At 41.9% G+C, this 11,617-nt stretch overlaps 3 protein-coding genes across 4 annotated transcripts; 1 reads left to right on the top strand and 2 right to left on the bottom strand.

Moving 5' to 3' along the window:
* Positions 1–2,224: 2,224 nt before the first annotated feature.
* LOC130140022 (uncharacterized) lies at positions 2,225–4,185 on the bottom strand. Its single transcript, XM_056318220.1, has 2 exons — positions 3,855–4,185; positions 2,225–2,704 (listed from the first exon to the last, which is right to left on the bottom strand). The coding sequence occupies exons 1-2, from the start codon at positions 4,178–4,180 to the stop codon at positions 2,656–2,658; spliced, it is 375 nt and encodes a 124-aa protein (XP_056174195.1). The 5' UTR covers positions 4,181–4,185; the 3' UTR covers positions 2,225–2,655.
* Positions 4,186–6,538: 2,353 nt separating this feature from the next.
* LOC115677641 (uncharacterized) lies at positions 6,539–8,080 on the bottom strand. Of its 2 annotated transcripts, none has more exons than XM_056320043.1 (4): positions 7,660–8,080; positions 7,162–7,265; positions 6,951–7,081; positions 6,539–6,840 (listed from the first exon to the last, which is right to left on the bottom strand). In XM_056320043.1, the coding sequence occupies exons 1-3, from the start codon at positions 7,868–7,870 to the stop codon at positions 7,028–7,030; spliced, it is 369 nt and encodes a 122-aa protein (XP_056176018.1). In that variant the 5' UTR covers positions 7,871–8,080; the 3' UTR covers positions 6,539–6,840; positions 6,951–7,027. The 2 variants fall into 2 exon arrangements, with proteins under 2 accessions (XP_056176018.1, XP_056176024.1); XM_056320049.1 differs by having other exon boundaries at positions 7,174–7,265; positions 7,660–8,063.
* Positions 8,081–8,781: 701 nt separating this feature from the next.
* Positions 8,782–11,514, top strand: LOC115677612 (pentatricopeptide repeat-containing protein At4g14850). Its single transcript, XM_030600796.2, has 2 exons — positions 8,782–10,553; positions 10,992–11,514. The coding sequence occupies exons 1-2, from the start codon at positions 8,965–8,967 to the stop codon at positions 11,455–11,457; spliced, it is 2,055 nt and encodes a 684-aa protein (XP_030456656.1). The 5' UTR covers positions 8,782–8,964; the 3' UTR covers positions 11,458–11,514.
* The last annotated feature ends 103 nt before the right edge of the window (positions 11,515–11,617 follow it).

The raw sequence follows: 11,617 nt of genomic DNA, 5'->3' as shown, positions 1-11,617 counted from the left end.
GATCCTGGGTCGAGCAAGAACAGTCAGACCCACCTAACATCATGCCTGTTCCTGATACTTAAATCTGCTTCTGCTAGGGAACTTTTGAACGACGCTTTCCTAAACCATGCGGTGGTAAGAAAGACCGCGAATCACCGAATTAACATGGACATGCAGCAGATTTCAAGGTCTTGTGAAGGAACTCTCAGAAAGAGAAAACTGAAGTGGGATGCTTCAGCAAGCATTAGGATAGAACTCTTGTGCCCTCAGAGGAGTTGTACAAAAACTATGAATCATCGTCTACACGATCGGGGTGATGCATGAGGCACGCCGTGTTGATCCCCGTTTTTAGGGCTGAATATTTGAAAAAATAACCTTGGAGAGGTGCATACCGGGCAAGAATGTCAGTAACACGCTTGCTCGAAGTTTTCCTCTTGAGTTCCCATTGCGGGATTTCGGCACTGGCAGCTTCAATCTCTTACATCGCAGCGGAAATTGAGTCCCCTAGGTTCATCAGCTAGGGGATCAGCTGATTCTTTTCGATCTTGTTTGACTCGATATTGCTGGTTAGTTCGGGCCAGCTAGATTGAAGCTTAGAGATTTGCTCATCGATGTGTTGCTCCTCCAACGACCCAGAATCGATCCCTAACTGCAACTTGATTGCACTCTTCTTCTGTTCAGCAAGCTTTTCCTTGAGAGAAGATTTCTCATCCTTCTTTGTGTGAAGACATTCATAAAATTTCTCGACTTGCTCAACAGTTTCCTTGCTCTGTAAGGAACACACTACCTGCTGGAGGAATTTCCTCGACCGAATTCAACTTCACCAGCTGATCAACACTCGGCGTCAGGTCCTCCGCTAGCCTGATTGTTAAGGACTTGAGTTCCTCTAGGTCCTCCAGGGAGATCAAAGAAGGGAAATCCTAGTCAAGGAGGGACAAGAACCGCCTGCAACAATCAGACAAATCTCTCGCAACATTGGAGCCAATATCTGGTGAAGGAGTTAATATCTCGGCTTCATGTAGGTGTCGAGAAAGAACATCCACCAGGGATTTGACAGAGTCACCAAAATCGTCTGCACACAATTCGCCATGAGATCCACAAACTTCTCCAAGTTTCGGAATCACACTAGCTCTGGAGTTGTGGGAGATAGGAATTTTACTTTAGCAAGAGAAGCATCCTACAGATTATTCCTAGAGTTAGAGTCACATGTCAAGCCTTCACGGCACTTGAGTTAATCTCATAATCTTCATCTTCATTGTTGGAAGAAACTGACATTTTGTACGATTGGAATTTAGTGACGACAAAATATGAGCACACACAAAAGTATCTAGAGAGCCATAAAAGTATTATCGACAGCTCATCAAAAGGAAAACGGAAAAATCAGTTCTTTATATACGAGAGGTAAAGTCAATGACAAACACAGAATGAAAGAGGGAGACTTTAAGTAATGTGACCAATAAGGAACTGAGCTGAAAACTGCACAAGTGCACATGCAGATTTCACCATATAATTATAGTGGCATTAGAGCTGAAAGTGACTAAACAGACTGGATTATGCTCCATGACACGCGAAGAGCCAAAAAAATTCCAATACAAACTTGAAAGGGAAGGAAAAATCTGTTCTGTACACAAACAGACATGAACGGAAAAGACTCAAGAGGGCTTACTCGCGGATCTCTGGAGTTTTTGTTGGTAAGCCTGAGAACAAAGCTTGCCTTGGGGTAAAGTTTGTTCCAGATGAAGACAAAACGGTAAGAACAGAACAGCACAAGCCAAAGGAATTACACACAAACAAAAGAATTCGCATTCATGCCCGGAACACAACGAGGAAAAGAAGGTAAAATCCAGAAAAGTGAAAAGGGAAAACGTTGAAGCTGGAACTAGGAATCACGAGATTGGTCTGTTGCTTCACTAGAAAATTTGTCTGCACCAGAACAAACGGGTTACGGCGTTCGGGTTTTTGTGCCCGGATTGGCCTTTCGATGCTTAAGTTAGCACCGGAAATGAGGGAAGTTTAGAAGGGAGAGAGGGTATAAGCTTAAGGTTAAAAAAGAGGTTCTCCTAAAGAGGAAAAAGTGGAAGAAGTACCCGAACGCTCATATCAATATTTATATGTCATTGTTGATGGGTCATCACACCGTATTTATACAGGTCCTAATCTATAGATGACAAATGGTTAAAAGAATGCGACAATTGACGTCCACGCTGTTTTATGGACTAATGCATGTCGAACCTTTTAGATGGTGGTAGCACTGTTGGCCCTTCTAATGAATTAGCATTAAAAATCGCGTCTTGTCAAGGGTCGAAACCGTTTACATAATAAGTAGGAACTGACAGTTAAAATACTCAAAATCTGTTGGCGCTATCACGACAAGCGTCGATGGTCGATTAGTCGGTCGAAATCACCCTCTCACCAGAAACGAAACAAAAGATGATCATCAAGAAACAGCCCAGAGTTTCAAGAAAGCTGATGAATTCTACCAGAATTTACGCTTCAGCTCTGCAGAAGCAGCTTGAAGCTCAAACTTGACCATGACTCTACGACTCTGTCACTGTGAATTACGTCAACTTTGATCGATCTTGGTTGCTCTTGCGGTTTCAGCTTTGGATGCAGAACATTACTCTGCGAGCTCCTCTGTTCACCTAAATCAATTATTACGCGCCAGATATCACAAATTTAATCGATTCCTTTCCAAGATGGTCGAAATTTTCGATGGAGCAATCGGCTGCGGTGAACAGGAAAGTCGTGTTTAGATGATCGAACAAATAGAAGAAAAAATAAAATTAGTAAAATTCAAAACCAACATGTAACTAATATAGGATGGAGATTGTGATACAACGTGAAATGCGAGATGCTGTAGTGGCAAGTTCGACCGGAAATCAGCGCGACCTCGACATAAACCGACCTCTTGTTTTTACTAGGATTCAACACCTAATCAAGGAAACTTTGTTATTTCCAGTGTACTCTCCTTTTTTCATCTTATGTGTAATCAGCGTATTGGGGATTAAAACATTTCTAAACCAGATATAATGATTAAAAGTGCCTCAAGAGCACTCGTCAACAAAACCTTTGATATTAAAAATTTTGTCAAGTGAAGTGAGCATAAGTCTTAGTTATTTTAAAATGAGGAAAAGAAAGTATTTTTTGACATACACACTGTAAAACAACATAATCTTTTTCTGTCTATGTTGAAACTTCATCAAATTAGAATAAAAGGAAAAGTTCTTTTTTTCACATGACGATACATTTTGTTCATACTCTTAGTAAAAACAAGAGGAAAAAGAAATCTCTAAAAGTCTCATCATACATTATTCTGCTAATTCGCTGCATAAATAGTGGAAAGAGTATTCAAGTTCAAAGGCTAGCAGGTTGTAAGAGAGTCATGCATTACAAGATCGATAAGCCGAATTATTAGAATTCATGGTCCGAGATAAGCAAGACTGTCAGAAACTGTTGACTTGAGCCAATGAATCACATTCCATGGCAAGCCACATTCGATTGTATCCCTTTCTCGTGCATTAATTGACTGATACTTCGAGCTACAATGTGCATGCTGTTGCAAACAACAGCATTAGAAATGCAAACAACAGCATACTTCGAGTGATGAGCTGTGAATTGTGATTCACATTGAGTTTTAACTAGTAGCTCTTTCCATTAATACTAGCAATTCAGATTACACAATTGGTGACCCTATTAAACCGACCGAAATAAGCTTTCATATTCACATCAATTCGAGAAAACACTGAGAAAGTTCCAAAGTAAGGAATGAAATACATAAGCTACGAAGAATGGTTAATGATGAAATCATCGGCTGCGGTGCGAGAGATCAATTTCAGCTGGATTTCTCAAAGGAGAAACCTTTGAGAGGCGCATACCTGTCAAGGATCTCAGCCATTCGCTTTTCGGCATTTTTTTTCTTCATTCCCCATACTGGGATTTCAGCACTGGCAATCTGGATCTCTCGCATGACGGCTGATATAGAGTTTGCCATGATCTTCTGCTCAGCAACCACCTGCGCTTTCGCCTTATTTGTCGACTCAAGATCATGAGTAAGTTCGGCTTTCCTAGATTGAAGCTGCGCAATTTGTTCATCTATTTCTCGCACAAGAGGTGACTTGGAATCTATCTGAGACTGCAATTCTCCTGCTCCCTTCTTCAGCTCACTGAACTCTCTCTTGATGGAAGCAACCTTGTCCTTCATGGCCTGAAGTTAGCGATGCAGGGTCACTGAACTCTCTCTTGATGGAAGCAACTCTCTCTTGCTTCCCCTTCTCCATAATGCTCGTCAGTTAGCGATGCAGCCACCTTGCACAAAAAAAGCCATCTCAGAGCAACATAAAACGCGAAACACCCCATCACATAACTAGCTCCTATCATTAAAATATCCTTATCCACTCAGGTATTTTGTTACAAAAAGGCTTTTGAAACGAAGGAGACAGAAACCCCATTCACTGATTCAGGGGAAAGATGGAAACTTTAGCATGATAATCACTAGTAAGAGCGACAATGTTCAAGTTCATCATGAACAGTAACGACAAACAAAAGTCCCCACAAATCTAAAGGGAGGAACGAGTTAGAGGAACGAGCCAGAGCCTGAGCACATGTTTCCACGCAGAAAAAAATCTAAAAACACCAAGATGAAGTCGAAAATAAATGAAGAAAACCAGTAAAAGTGAAACCTTTTATGCTAAGACTTGAAGATGATGAGGAGATGGCAGAGCCCTCAAAGAACAAGAAGATCATAAACCCACAAGCAAAGCGTACGCAGCAAAAATTTTCACGCAGAAAGCTTGAAATGAAGGACCTTACCTCGCCACTTTGAGGTTGAAGATGGTTGAGAGCTTTCTGGGTCTGTGTTCTCGCCTCTTGTTTTCGTTTCTTGTTCCTTTGAGCTTTTTTCTGAAGCGAGGTAGAGACAGAGGAGATTTACTGACTGAGTACAACGATCCGCAACGACACTTTTACCCTTGCATGTGCCACTGGCTTTGTTCCATTTTCGGGGCTCCGACGGATTTGATTCGCTGTGAAGTCCGAGGAGACCCAAGAAAGGTATTGGTTAGAGATATCTTAGAAAATTTGTCCTAATTATCATCGGTTTCATTAATTCTGTTTTCTCTATGAAGCACCCACCAAATACCATGCAGAATGCCTTGATATCTTATTATGGAAAATCACAGAGGGGGGAGAGAGATAGAGAGAGAGAGAGAGAGAGAGAGAGAGAGAGAGAGAGATTTTATTTTTGTCTACATGCTTTTGGTAATTTACTTAAAGTTTTTGTGCCTATGTGTATGGTGTTCGTATATGGTGTTGCTGTGACTCAGAATGACACTTGGTGAGTAACTTTTGTTCTTTACCTTGAAATTTTTGTCATCAAGTAATGTGACAAAGTACAAATTTAAGTATTTCAAATAATAGATCTTGGTCTTGTTCAAGACCCTTTTTCATTCGGTCTTATGGAGATTCTCTGTTAATATTTTTTGGTACTTTCTTCAGCGTTCATTGTCAAAGATGAAAGGGATCAATGCGGGATGGTCCCATCTTCCTCTCTTAACATTTTTTCGTTTTGAATAGGAGGTTCGTCTTTTGAAAGTTCTTTGTGTTTGTCTTTGTGAAAAGATGCTACTTTTTGCTCTTTACTAGCATTCTTGCAGCATTGCTACTTCCTTTCCGAGAGTGCAGTCTCCGTGTCTCAGCCATAAAGGATTCTTCGGGAAATAGAACATGCAGTTAGGTGATTCTTCTTATAATGCTCCAGAATATGCAAATTTTTATCAAATATCAACCTATGGCTATCAACAAATTGATTTGAATTGAAGGGACAAAAGCCTTTTTCCTATTCATGAAGCCGAAAGCAACAGAGAAAAGGATCTTGTAGAATCACAACGCTCGTGTTCAATATAAGCAGGAAATATTATGTATATGTTTTCCCCATCAGTGCTCATCATCTTTTCAAATATACACTATCATCACTTCTCGCTGCTCTATACTGGTTGTCTTCAAAAGAATTCTTCAAGATTTTGCCTTCGAAATCAATTTACATCTTTGTCTCCTGCTCTTGTTTTGATGAAAAGCAGTGGCTCATGAATGGCAATAGTTGGAAATTTACCAGCAGCCCCTTTCTTGACCAGGAAAATTACCCCTGATGACAATATCACCCCTGCATGGGCATGCCACGAAGTACGAAGGCAGAACAGACCCTGCAGTTACTATGCATATGTTTTGATATCCTATAACGGGAATCACAGAAGAGAGCTAAGTATTTTTGTTAGTGTACCTCTTTTATGTGTTTTGTTTGTCTGGGCACATGTTGTAGCTATAGCTAAGATGGGCGTTTGGCGAGCGATGTTAAGTGTCGTGACAGAATTACAAATTAATATTTACCAGAAGAAATTGTAGTTCAAGAACCATGCTTAAGTTTTTTCATAAGCATTTTCCATTGATACCCTGTGGCAACATCGTCTTTACTAACGCTAAATACTATTGGCTCTATCACCAGCCCAAACACGAAGTTTTGGAAAATAGGACATGCAATAGGTGATGGTACTGTGGTCTGTACTGCTGGGCCAAACAATCATCATTAAAATGCCGGTCTTCATATCAAACATAACATATGACCGAGCAAAGGGACATAACATTATTTTTTCTTGTTTGTCAAGCCAAAAGCGAAAAGGGATCTTGTTGAATACAAAATGCCTGTATCCTAAATAAGCAGGATAAATTCACAAGTTTCCCTCATCTTCTCTCTCTCTGCTCTTTAAGTGATTCTCTTCAAAACCTTGCTACCAGAACTGGCCTTCAGAAAATGCATCTCATGATCCATCCACAGTGCAAAGTTGATTTGCTCTGACGCCAGAATATTTCCTGAGTGGCATGTGACACAAGATGAGAAATCAAGTGACATCTATCGTTCTCGTTGATTTGGATGATATGCAGTTTGGCTAATGAATGGAATTAGTAGGAAACTTAATCACCTGCAGTCCCTTTTGGTATCAAGCTATCTTAGAACAAGAGCTGGGGGGTTGGAGAGGTGCATGTTCTGATGCAAGAACTAGTGATGTCCTTGCAAGTACTCTGCATGCAACATCATGAGTTGTTCTGCCACCTGCGAATTGTATTGCCCTTGTTATGTTCAAATACATTGGAGTGTCCAAAGATACAAGAAGTAAAAACTCAGGCCAATACATTACACAGTACCTCCTCAATGCTTCCATCCTCCATCTCTGTGTTGAAAGAAAGCAGCATGCATTCGTGGAGAAAATTCTCCAAGTCCTCAACATACAAAGCTTCTGCCAAGATGGGACAAAAGAACTCTAATTTCTACAAGGAAGTGCACCCAATTTCCCTTCATATTATAAGCGGTAAACCAGTCAATTAAAGTGAATTATGTGACATTTTGATGGCTCAATCACATGCAGATCATACCTGCATTGGTTAATTTGCAGGGCGAGTTGATAGGTCTCTTTAATCTAATAGAAATTTAATCATGAAGACTTTATTAATGGTTCCTATGGATTGACTTTTACATTTTACTTTTTACTTAATCTAAAACTCACGCCTCGTGCACTTTGAATTTTTCTAAATCGAAACTCTTGAAACTTTTACAATATACATACATCACATTTGGAATCACATATAATATATTTCACAGTTTTCTGAAATAAATACGCTTTCAATACAGACCTTTTGAGCAAGCAAAGCATGAGAGTATATCAGCAGCAAGCTGGCGAGACTTCCGGAGAGAATCGGGGCCACCCCATTGGTTCTCGACGGCTAGCTGAAGGCCACGCCATCGCGAGAGGAGCACGGTGATCCCTTCCTGGAGGCGAGCCACAGCCTCGGGCTTCTCGTGACCGACATGGCACCACCGTTTGGTCGCGAAATCGGAGTCCATTGGGCAGGAAAAAAAAACAACAATGTGCCAGAGAGGGGGAGAGGGAGACAGAGCACTCCTTGCAGTGTTTCAATGCTCTCCCTCTCCCTCTCTCTCTCTGCCCCTCTCTCTCTCTCTCTCTCCAATGGAGAGGGAAGATGGAAAAGAGAGAGTTTGTGAGTGAATTCCATGAAGGGCATCATTAGCAGATATGAAGGATGGAGAGGGAGAGAGCAGAGAGAGTTTTTGGGAGCGAAAAGTTGGGATCTGAGATGAGAAATGATGAGGATGTGAGAGCTTTGAGGCCCTTATAGTTGCAACAAAGTTGGTGGATCAACAACCATACTCTGAAAAAAGAAAGTAAGTACTTTTGAAAATTTTGTAATTTTGCATTTTATCATCCTTTTTCCACATGAGCATTGTGCCGGAATTTAAATACTTTTTTTTATTATATACAATTAACGAGAACACTCATTAAGAAAATCCGTTTTTTGAATAGTATTCGCGCCATTCTTTTGCCAAATTTAGTCGAATTGAGCGAAAACTGATAATGGGTAAGGTTAGTAGATTTCTTGTTTATATCTTCATTGTAGTATTGCTTAGCTCATGCACGCTCCTAGTTATTAAAATGTTTTTGTGAGGACTTATTAATTCTATTATTAAATGATGAAATATTCGATTTTCAAGCTATCGATCCTTCGTATGGCAAGAAAAACTAGAGAAATTAATGATTTTGAAAATCGACAATTTCCTCTTTATATTTTCACGGCATACTCTTTAACAAAGTCCTAAATAATTCATCTTTTCAATGTCGGAAGAGTGAAAAAGACTTAAATTAAATGAACTGGAAATACACAGTATTGATCTCAACGGACACGATCTGCTCTTCTTCATCTAACGGTCTACAAACCGGTCTTTTCTGCGAGAACTGCAAAAAGCTTCGACGCGGGAAGACGACGAAGACGACCGCTGCGTTGGTGAAGAAAGCTTCGAACTTTGCCTTTCTCCGATTCTAAAACTCTCGTCTTCTTGATGACGAGCGACGCATTCTTCGGTTCTTGATGCTGCAATCTCGCCGCCGCCGCCGCAGAAGATGACCGCCCCCGCCGTCGGACATGTCCGTCCGCGCCGTCGACTCCCTCGTGTCCCTCCTCTCCGCGGCCGTGTCGGCCCGCTCCCCTCTCCTCGGCCGAGCCGCGCACGCCCGCGTCGTCAGGACCCTTGGCCACCCGCTTCCCGCTCTGGTCTGCGACCACCTCACCCACATGTACTCCAAGCTGAACCTCCCGCGCTCGGCCCAGCTCGTCCTCCGGCTCAACCCGACTCGCTCCGTCGTCTCCTGGACCTCGCTGATCTCTGGGTCTGTCCAGAACGGCCACTTCAGCTTCTCCCTGCTCATGTTCGTCGGCATGCTGAGGGAGCGCATCCGGCCTAATGATTTCACCTTCCCCTGCGTGTTCAAGGCCTCTGGCGGTCTCTGTATGCCCGTTACTGGGAAGCAGATTCATGGGATTGCCATTAAGGTCGGTGAACTTGTTGATGTGTTCGTCGGGTGCAGTGCCTTTGATATGTACTGTAAAACGGGGCTAAAAGATGATGCGAGGAAGCTGTTCGACGAAATGCCCCAGAAGAGCAGAGTAGCCTGGAATACGTATATTTCTAATGCGGTGCTCGACGGAAGGCCCCAGGATGGTATTAGCGCATTTATTAAGTTTAGGAGAGTGGGTGGTGTTCCTGATTATATAACACTGTGCGCATTTCTCAATGCCTGTTCGGACACGGCAAATTTAGAGCTTGGTCACCAGCTCCATGGGTATATTTTTAGAAGTGGATTTTTGGTGGACGTCTCTGTAGCAAATGGATTGGTCGATTTCTATGGGAAATGTGGGGAGGTTAGTTGTTCTGAGATGGTGTTTGACGAAATTCACGAGCCAAATGACGTTTCTTGGTGCTCACTAACGTCTACATTAGTGCAGAATCATGAGCAAGAAAAGGCTTGCATTACTTTCTTAATGGCTAGGAAAGAAGGGATTCGGCCAACAGATTTCTTGGTATCCTCTGTGCTCCATGCCTGTGCTGGCTTAGCATGGCTTGAGCTTGGTAGGTCAGTTCATGCACTTGCCATGAAGGCATGCGTGATGGGAAATATTTTCGTGGGCACTGCATTGGTTGACATGTATGGAAAATGTGGATGTATTGAGGATGCGGAAGGGGCCTTCTATGACATGCCACAAAGAAATCTGATTACTTGGAATTCGTTGATCGGTGGTTATGCACATCAAGGGCTTGCCGATATGGCTGTAGCTGTGTTTGAGAAAATGCTGTCGAGTTGCAGTGAGATTATACCAAATAATGTGACCTTTGTGTGTCTATTGGCAGCTTGCAGTCGAGCAGGATATGTAGAGGTCGGTATGGATATCTTCGCATCAATGAGAAGAAGATATGCAATTGAACCTGGGCCGGAGCATTACACATGTATTGTGGACCTGCTAGGGCGGGCTGGGATGTTAGAGCGGGCATATGACTTTATCATGAAAATGCCATTTCGACCCACGATATCAATATGGGGAGCTCTCTTAGGGGCCTGTAGGATCCACAGGAATCCAGAACTTGGTAGAATTGCAGCTGAAAACTTATTTCAACTTGATCCAAAAGACTCCGGCAATTTCGTGGTCCTTTCAAATTCATTTGCAGCTGCTGGAAGGTAATCTTATTATTTTAAAATAATGGCAGAACAGCTGTTCTATTTTTATTCCTCAGAAAGTGTTTTTATATATAATTTGTGAACGCTCAAATGCAATCATGTATGAAGCAGACAGAAGGCTGTCTCTACTGAAGATTTCTTTCTTTTCTCATACGAAAATGCTTCAGGATAAGTGGCAAACTGTGTAGTTTTTCCCTAGCGAACATTTAAAATCCTATTAGCTTTTTGCCCACTTCGTGTTATATGTATTTCTGCTTGAGGTTATGACAGTGATATTGGAAGATGTTAACTTTCCCTGTATGTGATATCGGTGGGGCACAGTTATTTCATCAGAACAGATTTCTCGTTTGTGCTTCCTGCTAGTTTCACCATTTCTACACCCTAAAGGAACAGTTCAATATGTTTAATAAATGGCTCCGATTTTATCGAATAATGCAGATGGGAAGAAGCCTCCAGTGTGAGGAAGGAGATAAAAGACATAGGCCTGAAAAAAGGTACTGGGTGCAGCTGGATCACTGTGAAGAATGAAGTCCATATTTTCCAAGCGAAGGATACCTCTCATGAAAGGAACTCCGAGATTCACACGACTTTGTCGGAGTTAAAGAGGGACATGGAAGAGGCTGGCTACATAGCCGACCCGACTTACGCGCTGTATGATTTGGAAGAGGAGGAGAAAGTCTCAGAAGTGTGGCTGCACAGCGAGAAAATTGCCCTGGCCTTTGGCCTCATTTCTATTCCCCCAATCGTTCCGATCAGGATCACAAAGAACCTTAGAATGTGTGGAGACTGTCATGGCGCTTTCAAATTCATCTCGCGAATTACTGGGAGGGAAATCATTGTGAGAGACAATGCCCGGTTTCACCGGTTCCAGGATGGCCGCTGTTCTTGTAAAGATTTTTGGTAATCATCATTCTTTTTTAACGAGTCCTGCAACAAGTTTAATGAATATGATTATTTCTCAGCTACTCAGATTTCATAACACACAAATCTTCAACTAGCTTAGATCTACCTGTTTCTTGCCAACTTTTCTTCAAAGTGTGGTAAGCTATTAATATGTTTATACT

This window comes from Syzygium oleosum, unplaced genomic scaffold (assembly GCF_021117445.2).
Source record: "Syzygium oleosum isolate NSW1041296 unplaced genomic scaffold, Sole_v2.1 Sole_v2.01, whole genome shotgun sequence".
Taxonomy (NCBI): domain Eukaryota; kingdom Viridiplantae; phylum Streptophyta; class Magnoliopsida; order Myrtales; family Myrtaceae; genus Syzygium; species Syzygium oleosum.
Note: the sequence above shows the minus strand (reverse complement) of the source record. Positions and strands in the feature narration are given on the sequence as shown.

Bases quoted from the DNA above. Each gene is read 5' to 3' on its own strand.
- LOC115677612 (XM_030600796.2), top strand. From the start codon at position 8,965: ATGTCCGTCCGCGCCGTCGACTCCCTCGTGTCCCTCCTCTCCGCGGCC. The intron at 10,554-10,991 runs GTAATCTTATTA...CGAATAATGCAG, and splicing joins TCATTTGCAGCTGCTGGAAG to ATGGGAAGAAGCCTCCAGTG.
- LOC115677641 (XM_056320043.1), bottom strand. From the start codon at position 7,870: ATGGACTCCGATTTCGCGACCAAACGGTGGTGCCATGTCGGTCACGAG. The intron at 7,266-7,659 runs GTCTGTATTGAA...CCATCTTGGCAG, and splicing joins ATGCTTTGCTTGCTCAAAAG to AAGCTTTGTATGTTGAGGAC. The intron at 7,082-7,161 runs GTATTGGCCTGA...TACAATTCGCAG, and splicing joins TTGAGGAGGTACTGTGTAAT to GTGGCAGAACAACTCATGAT.
- LOC130140022 (XM_056318220.1), bottom strand. From the start codon at position 4,180: ATGAAGGACAAGGTTGCTTCCATCAAGAGAGAGTTCAGTGAGCTGAAG. The intron at 2,705-3,854 runs GTATGCGCCTCT...TGTTCACCGCAG, and splicing joins ATGGCTGAGATCCTTGACAG to CCGATTGCTCCATCGAAAAT.